Here is a 13214-nt window from a genome sequence, read left to right on the forward strand (position 1 = left end):
ACTTCCCTTGTTAAATGTGTTATCCTAGAGGTGCTGCCGCTGTTGCTGATGGGCTCAGCCTTGGCCAGTGGTGGGTGCATCTTGGAGCTGAGTGGCATTTGCTCTGTTGAGTGTGGGAAAAGCTTCTGGCATCGTCTCACAGAAACCACCCCTGTAGCCCCCCAGCTACCAAAACCTTACCATGCAAACCCAGTACGCTAACTTTTAGTGTGCACCTGTACCACTTCTGCATTAAGAGTTCACTTATACAGTAAAATGAGCATTGAGTACTACTTATACCATGTCTTGATACTCATATTTTTTAGTTTATGGTGATACACTTAAATGCTGCTTTATCTTTTGCTGCTCAGTGTGAAATTTACAAGCTTATGGTATAGTTCCACTAAACATGATGAATTGGGTTACAGCTCACACCTGTCAGAAGGAGGAAGTCCTGCTGACTGTTACTGAAACTGCTCATTTTGCATAGTTTAAACCAATCAAAAGCAAAGCTGTTCTGTGATTCATCAACAACATGCAGTTAGCTGTCAATCAGCAATCCATATGTTCCGGATCAATGATACAGCAGATAAACTCAAGTGAGATACTTAAGGAATACTAGTAAGAACCTACACGTTTTTAAACTGTCTCCTGTTACTAATCCCCAGAAGTTCTTATTGCACCCCCACCAATATTTACCCTCCAGCCCCAGACACGTGGGTTAGTCACACACCATGCTTAAGGAGCATGGATTTCTCTGCTAGTGGGTCCCTTCCTGCTGGAAATGTGTGTCCTCTAGCTTTATTTGTACCTGTGTGGTTCTCTGCTAGTGAGGCAGCCCCCTGGGAGGTCACATCTACCAGCAGTTCCTCCTTGTTGCGCCCTGCAGGCAGTTCTCAAAGGGCAGGCTGCCCACCTTCCGCTGGGCGGCTGCTCTGCCTGGCCAGGGCACGGATCACTGATCGCAGGGTGACTTCTGGCAGTGTCAAACCAAGTTTTGGCTGTTGTGTTTCCACTTCTAAGATCTCTCCTTGCTTTTACAAACATTCATGCTGCTTTGGTACTTCCTTTCAGGAGAATTCCCTTTTGGTTCTCTGTTTTTTCTTTCTTTTTTTCCTTTCCAAAAGCCTTTTTGTAGTTCCTGTGTTACTGTTTAATCCAGCTGATGGTCGTAATTTTCCTGTTCAATGGGATTAGTTTTGGGCAAACACCTTCTTGGACAGCTGCTTGTATTCCAGTCACACATGACATTCACACTCACTTTCCTGCCTTACCAGCAGTTAAGACCAGGCCATGGTGCCAGGAGTGGGCCGTGGGAGTATGCTCACTTCCTAATTTCTCCCTTTCTTCTGGCTGCTCATCCTTCTGTTGCAGAGGCTCTGGGGCCTCACTGGCCTCCTGTGTGAGTGTGTTCAATTCAGTAGTCTGGCAGAAACTGTTCTGCAAATCTGTAGGTCTGCTGACCCTTGCCACCCGATTGTGTTTTGCTATGCTAGCAGAGGCAGGCCTCATATGAGAGTGGGAAGAGGAACGTGTGGCTTTTCTTTCAGGACATGCCACAGAGTTCAACTTTGGTTTGTCTTTTTTTTTTTTTTTTTTTTTCCCTACCACAAAGCTGTAGGAGATCCAGCCTTTTACGCTTGCTTTTTTCCCCCTTCTGTACCCCCAATGGGGAAGAGGGTGCAAAACAAGTATCTTCAGCAAAGTGAGCCAGAAGGCGGTCTCTAATACTCTTACATTTTCTGTTTTTTCTTTCTCTTCCTGGATTTCCACTTAGTTACTTGCTGGCGTTCCTTATCTTAATTGCATTTGTTGAGAAATTTGTCCATCAGTCTTTCTTCCGGCATGCTTGTTTGTGTTACTGCCTTGACAAACAACTAAACATGCTTTCTTTTCATCTTATACTTACTGTTGCAATTCCTTTCTCTTCTGATGGTTCTCGAGTTACTCAGTTTGGAACTACCTTGTAGGAATTGCTGCTTTCCAGTCTTCTCCTATTTCCTTTTGCTGTTACTTCATGATTCAGTTACCAAAAGAAGGTGGACATACGTATAATTTTTTTAAGGTTCCTTAAACATTATGCTTTGCAAATATAGGTTCTTTTTGCCCACGCACGTTTAGTGCTTTTTCCTTCTTTACTGTCATACTATCAGAGTGCAAGTATGCCGTTCCATGGTTGTTTTTCAGTATTTTGATGAATCTCATAAAAAAAGGAGACTTTTCTTGCTTATTGTATGTTTCTCTTCTACATAAATGTTTACATGTTAAGCTTATGGTTTGGTGTACTTGAATAGCCTTATTTAAAAACATCACATTAAATCAATATTAAATGTTACTTTTTTTTACTGATCTGTACTTCTGTCAACCTGTCTGATAGAAAGGGTTCTGCAGTCCAAGTCTGCAAACCGCTGCAGTAGGGAGGGACACTTTTACTTGTATTAAAAATGCATGCATGCAGTTGCTCTAAATCTGAGCAGTTTATGCATTTATATCTTCAGTTAGCCCACTAACTACATGCTCAAAAATGGTGTCCTACTTCAGTGTGACCAGTTTTGGCCATGGTGTGGTCAGAGGGCATGTCAAATGCAAGATAAATGGCTAACTACCAAATTTCAGAAAAGACTTAAACTTCTAGAGGCCATTGGCATGTCTGGTTTGAAAAGGAACTGCTGGAACAGTCATATATAACAATTTCTTAAAATGAAATGGTTTCAATCTCTCTGTTTTCTCTTATGTTGGTGTACAATAGGACTAATTGAAGTTTGACTCATTGTGGGATGCTATGCTGTATAGAAATCCGAAAACCTTAATTTGTACACAGTCATAGAAAACTTTGTTCCAAGTTAGTCAAATTATGTAGAAACCTTGAGGATAACACAATGTATGTTAGTATATTTTGTGTTATACACTGGGTTGCTGGAAAGTGGTGTCATACATTATCTATTTGAAAACTGGCAGATCATTCAAATAGTTAAGTCAATATCTGGCCTGCTTCTAACTGTTTAAAATACATAGTCTGTTTTTCTTGTTCAGTCTGTTAAACCTCCTGAGCAGCTGCCTCTTTCATTCTTCATTCCTACCCACCTCCCAATAATCCTAGTTCATGTCATTTAGGGGAGGAGCCGTGTTCTCTGCTGCTTTTGTAGAAGGTGGGGATAAACTCTGGTTTAAATTCTTCAGGTTTTTTGAAACTACTGAAATTTTGACACATATGGTTTAAAAGCATGTACATTATTTTTTTCTTCCCTTCAGATGTGTGTGTTCTGAACCTGAGAGACCCAGCAATGAAACTTTGAAGGTGTGGAGGAGTATGAATAAGTCTATGGAAAATATAGCATGGAGTAACCTTACAGTTTCTGTGAGTATCTAAAAGCTGTATATGTGCATGTGTATGTATGTATGAAAAATAAATGCCCACAGAGCACCAGTCTTGATATAATATTTCTCATCTAGTTTCTGTCTTGATTTGAACTGTATTCTGAACTCTTTTATTCTTCCCATAATGCTTTAAACAGTCATTGTAGTGGTTTGAATGAATGAGTCCGTGGCAGTGTAAATGCTAATATCATAAATGTTTACTTGAGGTAGCCACTTTCATCCTGGTAAGCAGAACAGCCTTCCTTCTGAAGTGCAGATGAATATGATGAGCCGGATAAACAGGAGATTGCTTCCTTCAATCTCCTGGAAAGGGTGAACAAATAATTTTAAGATAACGTGAAGGTGGAATCTGCAGTTAAAATGTGGTAGCAAACGTGTTAATCTGTTTGTTAGACATTGGTATAAAACTATAACAGAATCAAATAAATTATCTAAATACCGATGGGAAGAAAAAAACTATTTGGAAAATTGAACATTAAAAGAAAAGGGGAAGAGCTATTTGAAGGAGTAGGCTTGAAAGCATTACCTTCTGAACTTGATATTTTATACCAATATCTAATTTTTTGGGTAGATGAAGAGGAGGAAAGTTACTATGTGGAAGTGATACTGAAGGTTTTTAGGAAGAAACATTTTTGCTTAATAACAGTTCCCTGGGTGGGAATCAGTTGCCTGAACACATCTGTCCATGGCCACTTTGCATACCCTGGCATCTGGTTTCCACCTACATCTTGAATGATTTGGATCTACTATAGATTTTGTGTTGCGTTTGCTAGCTGAGTGTGCCTACTTTGGCCATCTTAGGCAATCTAAAATGGCAGTAGTTACCTGTGTAGGGGTTCTCCTTGTGTCTGGGCCTTAGATGTTCACAATGAAAGTAGGTATTTTGCACAGCAAAAGTGCTATGGAAAACCTCAGTGCTTTACTTGAGTTTTAGCTGTAGTGTTTGCTATGTACCACCGATGGCTCCTGGTCTGCCGTAATCACTTAGGATGGCAGTTTCTCTTGAACTTAGTTTTTATATTTATTCTATATTTATTTTTTATTTTATATACCTTTTCATTCCCTTAAGCATCTTCAGTCTTCGCAGAGAGACAGAACTGATCCAGGATGTGGTGGGGCTTATAATCAAAGTAGATTGTTAATGGGGTGAATTTTTGTCATAAGTTAAATTTTTCAATAAATTAACCTGTTTAAAGACTAGGTTGCGGCAATGCTGCTTCCAACTATTTGATTTATTGACTTCTTGTTTCCTTGTACTCCATGTGTCTACTTTAATTCTTCACTTTGCATTTCAGTGAGCCTTTTGGATAGGGATCATCTGACTTTGTTTTCTTTTTTATTCAAATCCATTATTTGCGATGCTTTTTCTGCTTTACTAGAAACTATTTCTTTTCTTAACAGTTGGGTTAATCTCATTTTGTAAGAGTCTTTGTTTCTTATCTGTATCGAGGCAAAACAAAGTCAAGAATAAAGAGGTGGGAGAAACTGAGGAGATGCCTGTTTATGTTCATTAGCTTGAAAGTTGGTTTTGGATAGTCTGCATTTCCTGCGCTTAGTCCTCAATCTTTATTTATACATTCAATCTTGTGATGCTTTGAGAAATAGAATAGAAATGAGGTGAATGTAAAGAAGTTTTTATTCTTGCGCATCTCCCAGCATTTTGTCATCCCAAAATCATCAGTGATGGCTACTGTGGCTCTTCTGGAACAGACAACGCGGATTTTTTTGCATTTCAAGATGAGGTGGTGATGAAGGAAGGAGAATCCCCTCTTTGGGATTGTGAAAGTTCTCAAATATGTTTTATGTTGTGGAGCTGCAGGTTAGGTTGAATGTACTCAATGAATAAAACGTAGAAATTTAAGGAGTTCTTCTCTTTGCAGGAATGTTTAGAATTTCATGGTGTGTTTCGTGGATCAGCTTGTGGCCGTCATGGACCATACATTCCAGATGTTCTCTTCTGGTCTGTCATATTATTCTTTACAACATTTTTCCTCTCCTCTTTCCTTAAGCAATTCAAGACCAAACGCTATTTCCCCACTAAGGTAATTCTGTTTAGACTATTTTTATCTTGTGATAAATACATTAGTATAACTTAACAGTTGAATTTTCTATTTTGCTTCAGAACTTTGTATTGAGGGATTTCTTTTAAGGCAGAAAAAGAAATGAAAATAGAAAATCAGCTAAAAATTCAAAAATTGAAGGCAGTAGAGGAAAGAGTGTTTGCAGAAATTTCAGTGCTTACTCTACCTTCCTGTAGTTACAAGATATTCCAAACATTAGAAGACCTAAGCAGTCTGTCTCCCCATATTAATAGTTATTGTTGGGTATCATTTGGAGAGATAATACTGCTACTGCTTTCCTCACCTAGCCATACAGAACAATTGATTGCTTTCCCCAGACTGCTGATGTATGAAGGGTTCTGAGAGGTTTCTCAGGGGATTACTATTTCTAATAGAGGCTAATATCCTTGGGCTGATTTATACAGCTTCTCCTAGCCAAAATACAAACCTCAGCTCATCCTACGGTGTGTTCCTAATGTTTGTTAAAGTCATCTGATAACCTGAATAGATTGCAAATTATCCTGCTCTTATCTATTAAAACATCAAATGTATGGGTATTGATTTCAGAACAGTTCACTGATATTTTTGAATTAAGCTACAAAAAGACTAGCTGTTATGGCCCAGCCTCCTAGTAGGGTTGAGGGGACAGGAAACTTACGAAGGAGTTATTTTAAGTAATTTGCTTCTTGCAGTAGATCACATTTAAATGAGATAATCAGATGAACCGTTGTACAGAATACTTACCTTCTGCAACTTCATGCTATGTGGGCAGGCAGCTTACATTTTCCCTTTTTATTTTAAAAACTATATAATGTTCTGTAGTGTAATACAATACAAATAGACGAAGCAAGAGTTAACACAAGTCTTTTCTTTGTAGGTTCGTTCTACCATCAGTGATTTTGCAGTATTTCTGACTATAGTAATCATGGTTGTGATTGACTACCTTGTAGGAGTACCTTCTCCTAAGCTTCATGTTCCAGAGAAATTTGAAGTAAGAAATAAAACCTTTAAAAAAAAGATAAAAAAGTAAAACTTAAAAAAACGACCCCAAAATGTTTTAAACGCTTGCAGTTTCATAGACAGTAGAACAGTGGAATTGTATAGAAACAGAAATTTTATTTTTTTTACTTACAATGTAGTTGAAGTACTCTGTCTTCTGTTCTGTATGTATGTCTCGTCTGACAGAAGAGACTATGCATTATATTACAATATCACTGAAAAGGAAGCATTCTTTTGTGCAGATGTGCAAAAATGAAGGAATGGAATGGATTTGTTTTAATTTTTTCCATATAAATGTCATGTTCACATTTAAGAGCTAAATCCGGCTTTTGGTCAAAGCCATTAGAAAAAAATCTAAACACATATATAAGAGACTTGATCTATTTGTTGCAATTTGTAGCAATAAAATATGCTTTATATTTTAGTAATTTAATTTATATCGTTGATAATTTGTTTTTTCAGCCCACTCGAAAAGACCGAGGATGGTTCATAGATCCTCTTGGAAGTAATCCTTGGTGGACACTCTTGATAGCTGCTGTTCCTGCTTTACTCTGTACCATTCTCATTTTCATGGATCAGCAAATAACAGCGGTTATTATAAACAGGAAGGAACATAAGCTGAAGGTAAAAGTCATTTTCACAAAACTCAAGTTTTGTGCAAGTCAAGTTTTTAAACCAGATTCATTCTGCGAGTCTGTGAAATACTGCAACAGCTACTAAATAAACGTGTATATTAACTAATAAAGAACAAATACAATTTTGTGGACACTTCCAAAGTATCTAACTTCTGTAGTTTTCTGTTATTTACCAGCTAAGTTATAAATATGGTATCATATAAAAATAAAGTTTATCAAATTGTTTGTTTAATTTTACAGAAAGGCTGTGGTTATCATCTTGATCTGCTCATGGTTGGTGTTATGTTGGGGATATGTTCTATCATGGGCTTACCGTGGTTTGTTGCTGCAACTGTCCTGTCTATAAGTCATGTTAACAGCCTGAAAGTTGAATCTGAATGCTCAGCACCAGGAGAGCAACCAAAGTTTTTGGGAATCCGGGAGCAGCGAGTGACAGGATTGATGATTTTTGTCCTGATGGGGCTGTCAGTGTTCATGACCTCTGTGTTAAAGGTGAAAGACAGTTTTTTCCAAAATATTTGTATTTTCTTTGTGCTTTGATTTTGATACTGTGATTTAGCATTTCATAATGTGAGGAAGTTTAATTCTGTTAAGTAAAATATGCCTGGACTCATTCTCAAATTCTTTAAGAGGTGTTAGTTGTATAGAAATGATGGGGGGAGATACAAGTAAATGAAATCTGAGCAAACTAGCAATGTAGTGAGTAGTGAAGAAAACAACCTTTGTCCATGTTCCTTGATTTTTCTTGCCAGCTGTTTTTTAGTTTCTTGAGTCTGTGTTCCCTAACATAATTATGTATTTTTATGTGAGTCATAAATAGAGAGAGAAAAGGAGTGTGATAAATAAACACATCAAGTTGAGTGGAAGTATTATAATATAGCAGAATAAACAGAAAAAGTGATCATCAGAAATTACATTGTTCACTTTTCGTTATCTTCAGCTTTTTAAACTTGCTTCGATCTTTGAAGCATCAAGATTATCTTATGCATCATCACTGTGTAATAGAGATTTTGCGGGCCGTATTGTGGCCTCAGTTTACACTGTTTCTTAATTTATGTCCATAGTGCCCTTTCGAAGACTTCCAGAAAAAAAAACAATCATTCGGTTGGCTTTTTGCTCAGATTTGAGTAAAATTCATTCAACTCCTCCTTTGCTGTTTCAGATCCAGTAGTTAAAAGGAGAAATTAAAAAACTGTCTTTTTGTTGCAGAAATAGCAGACATTGCGTAAATTGCATAATTTTGAATACCTTTAAAGAACTTTGTAAAAGTCTGTGCAAAGACAGATCACAAGTAATTTCACAAAAAGGTGGCTTCTAATGGCTGTTTAAGTTTAGATAATGGGAAGAAACAAACCTATGAACACACAGCTGTAGTTTAGTAATTAGAGGTACGTATTATAAATTCTTAATAGTTGATCACTTGTAAATGTTAAAAAATGTAAAGGTCTGAAAAGAGTAAGGTAATGGCAGTTATTAAGAATGACTATTCAGATTTGACAATCCCTGGTTGAAAAGCTGCCAAGAGCTCAGCTGTATAATACAAATGATCAGGATCAAAAGCAGAAATACTGAAATTTATTGTTGCTAAAAAGCGAACGATAAAGGTGCCAATTGCTGAAGCTAGAGGTTTAGCCCATGTTTTAACGGCTGTTTCTTAGAAACTAATACTTTTTTTCTGAAACCAAGGGTAATGGGAATGGTGTTACTACTGTTTTGCTCTTTATGAAATGTTTTTCCTTTTCAATGTGAATGGCCCTTACTGTTCAAAAGAAAGAAGGAGAACAAAGCCTTGCATCTGTAGGTTGCTGTGGCTTTGTTTCATGTATGGTTTTATACTGAGTTAATGCAGTAAAAATTAACTTAAATGAAGTTATTAGCATGTCAAATTAGAGCTTACAGTGAAGACATTAGCTTTTATATACACACACACGCGCGCATGTATGTATCTGTCTATGCAGTAACAAATCCCTAAGGTGTAGTTTTAATCCACACTATTTAAGTTTCAGTAAAGGCTTTTGTTCAGGCTTGATGGTAGCTGTTTTTATTAAGATTTCAAATAGTATCTTGGCTGTCCTTTACTCAGAAGTGTCATGAATTCAGGAGCAAAGAAGACTTTGCTTGCTTTGTGTAGGCTGCAGAGGTTTCATGCAAATGCCACTGAAATCAGTGGACAGCTTCATTATCTTGGTAAGGTTTAAATTGATCTTATTACAGCAAAATTTAGCTCTGAGAAATCAGGATATTTTAATAGCTCAGTGTTTTATTTAATCTGCTCCAGAAATGCAAGATAGTGATCAAAAGCAAAACTTCATTTGGCAATTTCATGAAGCTAATAGTCTCAATACAGTTCCTGTCAGATAGCAACATAAAGCAGCATACTTAGCATTAATAGTAATCATGGTTGCAACCTAGAAAATTGAATTAATAGGCGGTCAGAGGTGGAACTACTTTTTAAATCCTGATGATGGCCTTGTTAGCTCTAGATTTTTTTGCTGCTCAGTGATGTGTGTATTTTCTTTATAAATAAAAGAACCGCAGCTTTCACAGATTTCACTTCAGTAAAATATAATGCAAAGAAAACCTGGGTCCATGTCTTTTGCCAATATGGACTGCTGTTAGCCACGCCGATTCTACAACTAACTGTGGATGGTTTTTTCCTCTCCAGTTTATTCCAATGCCAGTTTTGTATGGTGTCTTTCTTTACATGGGAGTATCTTCATTAAAAGGCATTCAGGTAAAGTCTGATTTTAATGAGCAGTTCGCTTCTGTTTTACACTAAATGAAAAGGAAGTTATAACACTTTGAGAGCAACAATAACGTTAGCCCATATTGACTGAATAGTATTTACGATAATTTCCTGAGTGTCATGTTCAGACTGTGCTGTACCTTCACTTTTCACTTCGCATTTGTTCTTTCAGTAGTATAGCTGAGCAACGAATTACCTGAAATACTGTGAAATTTTGTAGTAGTAATGGGGGACTGGGGGGGCTGGGATGACCCAACAAAAGAAAATGCCCCCAGCCCTACCCCACTGCATGTTCAGTGTCCTTCATTAATACTTTATTTGGGTTTATATTGTTTCTGGAGTCCACTAAAAATGTTTATCGCCTTCTGGAGGGAAAGAAAATAACTAACTGAAGGATGATTTTATTTTTCAATGCAGTTTTTTGACCGTATAAAATTGTTTGGAATGCCTGCCAAACATCAACCTGACCTGATTTATCTACGTTACGTGCCGCTCTGGAAGGTCCATATCTTTACAGTTGTTCAGCTCACTTGTCTAGTTCTGTTGTGGGTGATTAAAGCCTCTGCAGCTGCTGTTGTTTTCCCTATGATGGTAAGTGTTCTGCTTTACAAACTAATAATTGTCCAAGAGTATGTGCATCATCCAGAACCTCTTCAGAATGTATTTGCTGCCTTAAGAAAGAAGGGTGTGGGGAAGAAACAAAAGAACCCATAGTACATGTTCACTTTTGAAACACAAAAGGACTTTTCATTTCCTGAAAATAAGCAATTCAGTTGTGAATAGCTATTGAAAGTGGAAATTATTTAACTTCGTGGTAAGATAAAACTAGTACTACAAAAAAGGGCTTCAGTTAAAGATTCTGAATGTACTGAAAGCATGTGTGCATTTTTGTTCATTTAAGTAGCTTAATATAAATGATTCCATTTATGGTTCCCTTAAGGTTCTAGCGTTGGTGTTCATTCGCAAGCTCATGGATTTATGTTTCACCAAAAGAGAGCTTAGCTGGCTTGATGATCTTATGCCAGAAAGCAAAAAGAAGAAAGAAGATGACAAAAAGAAAAAAGAGAAAGCAGTAAGTGTGAAAACAATCAAACTAAGCATGTCATAAATTGCTAAAGAATACTCAATGATACTTAGAGAGACTATTATGGCAATTAAGATAAGGAAAAGTCACTGTTGCAGTGATGCTGTTAGGAACTATGATGACTCTTTGTGATTAAAATTAGCAAGCAAAGTGGAAAGAAGCAGGTTTTATCACAAAATGCTGTTTTCTTTGTCTTTCACCAGGTTAGGAGAGAAAAGGGAGAGGGAGAGAAAAGCAGTTGAAGTGGGGATCTTCACCCTGCTTAAATTTATCACAAAACTGTTCATTGTATCAGGGACATTTTGCTTGTTTGTGTTTGCAGTGCTGTAATTAAAACATACTGCTAATTGCTGATAATATAGTAATACAGCTTAGAATCATAGGATCGTTTAGGTTGGGAAGACCTTTAAGATCGTCAAGTCCAACTGTTAACCCAGGACTGCCAAGTCCATCACTTTACCATGCTCATATAACTCCTCCATAAAAGCCTTACCTAACTGTACACCATCTGGCTGAATTCCTTGCAAAACTTGTCACACCCTCCTTCTCTGCTCCCCTGTCCTCCCTACCTGGATAAAACGCTTCTAAAGAAAAAAGTTCTTAAACTATTATGTCCTGCATTCAACTCCAGTGCCTACAGGGAAATGCCCCTTCCCCCTGTGGAAATTGTCAGCATGAGATGCTTCTTTTATTTCTACTGCATGAATAGTCTTACAAACTTTTTACTTGGAATTTACAGGAAGCAGAGAGAATGCTTCAGACAGGGGACAGTGAAAGTGTACACCTTGCATATGGAGAAGCAAATTTGGATTTTCCTGTAAAAACCCTAAAATACAGGTATAATAAAGTGTTGGTCTCTGAGGAGTTCTTTTTTCACATGCTGCAGTTTGCTTTGAGTTAAGCTGATAGCGTATGAGTTGAATTAAATTTTTTTTTCTCCCAAGCTTGTAACTCGGCCATGATTAGAAAGTATGAAGGTATATCTTGCAGTGCTTTAGTAGCATTTTTGTGTTGCGTTGTTCTTTAAAACTGCATCTTAATTATAAATTTACATGACCATCTTGAACAGATCAGATGACTCAATTTCGACCAGCTGTACTCAAGGTGAAGAAGCTTCCTTGGTCAGTTTTCATGGAATACTTGTGTGTTACCATGCATGAAATGCTGAGTATTGAGCAACTAATAGCATCAGTTGAGCCCTGTGTTTACCAGCCGCTTGGATTTTTCAGAAAAAGTCTTAAGTGTGCAGTTCTTTGGTTTAAGTGAGGGCTAAAATCTATAATTTCTGTGATAAAAAAAATTTTTTTATGGGCAGCCATTTTTACTTTAAAACGTCATTTTCTGAAAGTAGATGTGAGGACAGAATAACCAGTTCCCTTTCGCAAAAGGAAGTGCTGGAATTTCATTGATGGAAAGGCGTTTTTTCTCAGTATGCATCTTCCTTACTGGGGATGCATTCAGTTTAATTGTCAGGTATTGTACAACTATTCAACACACCAATAAAAATGTTACAGATAAATAGCTTGCTAGCTTTTTTTTTGCCCCTCTAATACTAAGAGTTCCTAGATCAAAAATTTGCTTTGCTATGGATCTAGAGTAGTATTTGGTTTACCCTGATCAGAGTTGGGAACAGGCAGATTTTGGATTAGACGTATATTCCTGCTAACTGCTCGCCTGCTCCAAGAGCAGGCTTAATCAGGCTTTAGCAACTTAAATGAAAGTGCAAAATGCTAAAGCTTTTTTAAAAAACACATTTGAATTAATATTTGCTTTCACAGTAGAGTTATGATTTCATTGTGTGTGTGTGTGTGGTTTTTATTTCACTGTCTTGCATCTTGTGGAGATTGCTGAGGAAAAACGGCTTTGAAAGAGTCTATGAAATGTGAAGAACTCTTACAGATAACCTGCAGTACATTATGAAGCTTAAGTATGGAACAGAACAGAAAGTGTGTCTGCAGACAACACCTAAATCTGCTATACGTATAAACATGGGGAGAGCAAAGGGGAAATAGCTTTTAAAAGCTTATAATCTGTGAGGGTGACTGTCTCTTTTGCAGGTCTTGGGGAGGTGGTGGCAAAAAAAAAAAAAGTCTTGAAAAACGTCTAGTAAGACTCTGCAGGAAAAAAAAATAACTTGAAATCTGTCTAGATAATTGGGACTTCTAGGTTTTTACTAGGTTTAAATATCAACTGATTTACCAATTTCAGAATTTTATTAATATCTGCTCTTTTGCCCATGAGTATTTCCTGGAAGCAACTTAAAATAATTCTGATTAATGAAAGCCTTAGCAGGACAGTGTGATTAAGTTCATTATTTCTGAGCATGCAAAATA

General features: G+C 37.1%; 1 protein-coding gene across 6 annotated transcripts in view; it reads left to right on the forward strand.

Moving 5' to 3' along the window:
• Positions 1–13214, forward strand: part of SLC4A7 (solute carrier family 4 member 7) — a 97579-nt gene that overhangs the window by 76428 nt on the left and 7937 nt on the right. For all 6 annotated transcript variants that reach the window (XM_055710242.1, XM_055710243.1, XM_027814774.2 and 3 more), the window contains 9 exons: positions 3232–3337; positions 5238–5399; positions 6295–6408; positions 6879–7040; positions 7292–7543; positions 9717–9785; positions 10215–10388; positions 10738–10869; positions 11621–11718. In XM_055710242.1, coding sequence (XP_055566217.1) covers positions 3232–3337; positions 5238–5399; positions 6295–6408; positions 6879–7040; positions 7292–7543; positions 9717–9785; positions 10215–10388; positions 10738–10869; positions 11621–11718 — 1269 coding nt within the window. The remainder of the gene's footprint in view (positions 1–3231; positions 3338–5237; positions 5400–6294; positions 6409–6878; positions 7041–7291; positions 7544–9716; positions 9786–10214; positions 10389–10737; positions 10870–11620; positions 11719–13214) is intronic.

Source organism: Falco cherrug, chromosome 4 (assembly GCF_023634085.1).
Source record: "Falco cherrug isolate bFalChe1 chromosome 4, bFalChe1.pri, whole genome shotgun sequence".
Taxonomy (NCBI): Eukaryota; Metazoa; Chordata; class Aves; order Falconiformes; family Falconidae; genus Falco; species Falco cherrug.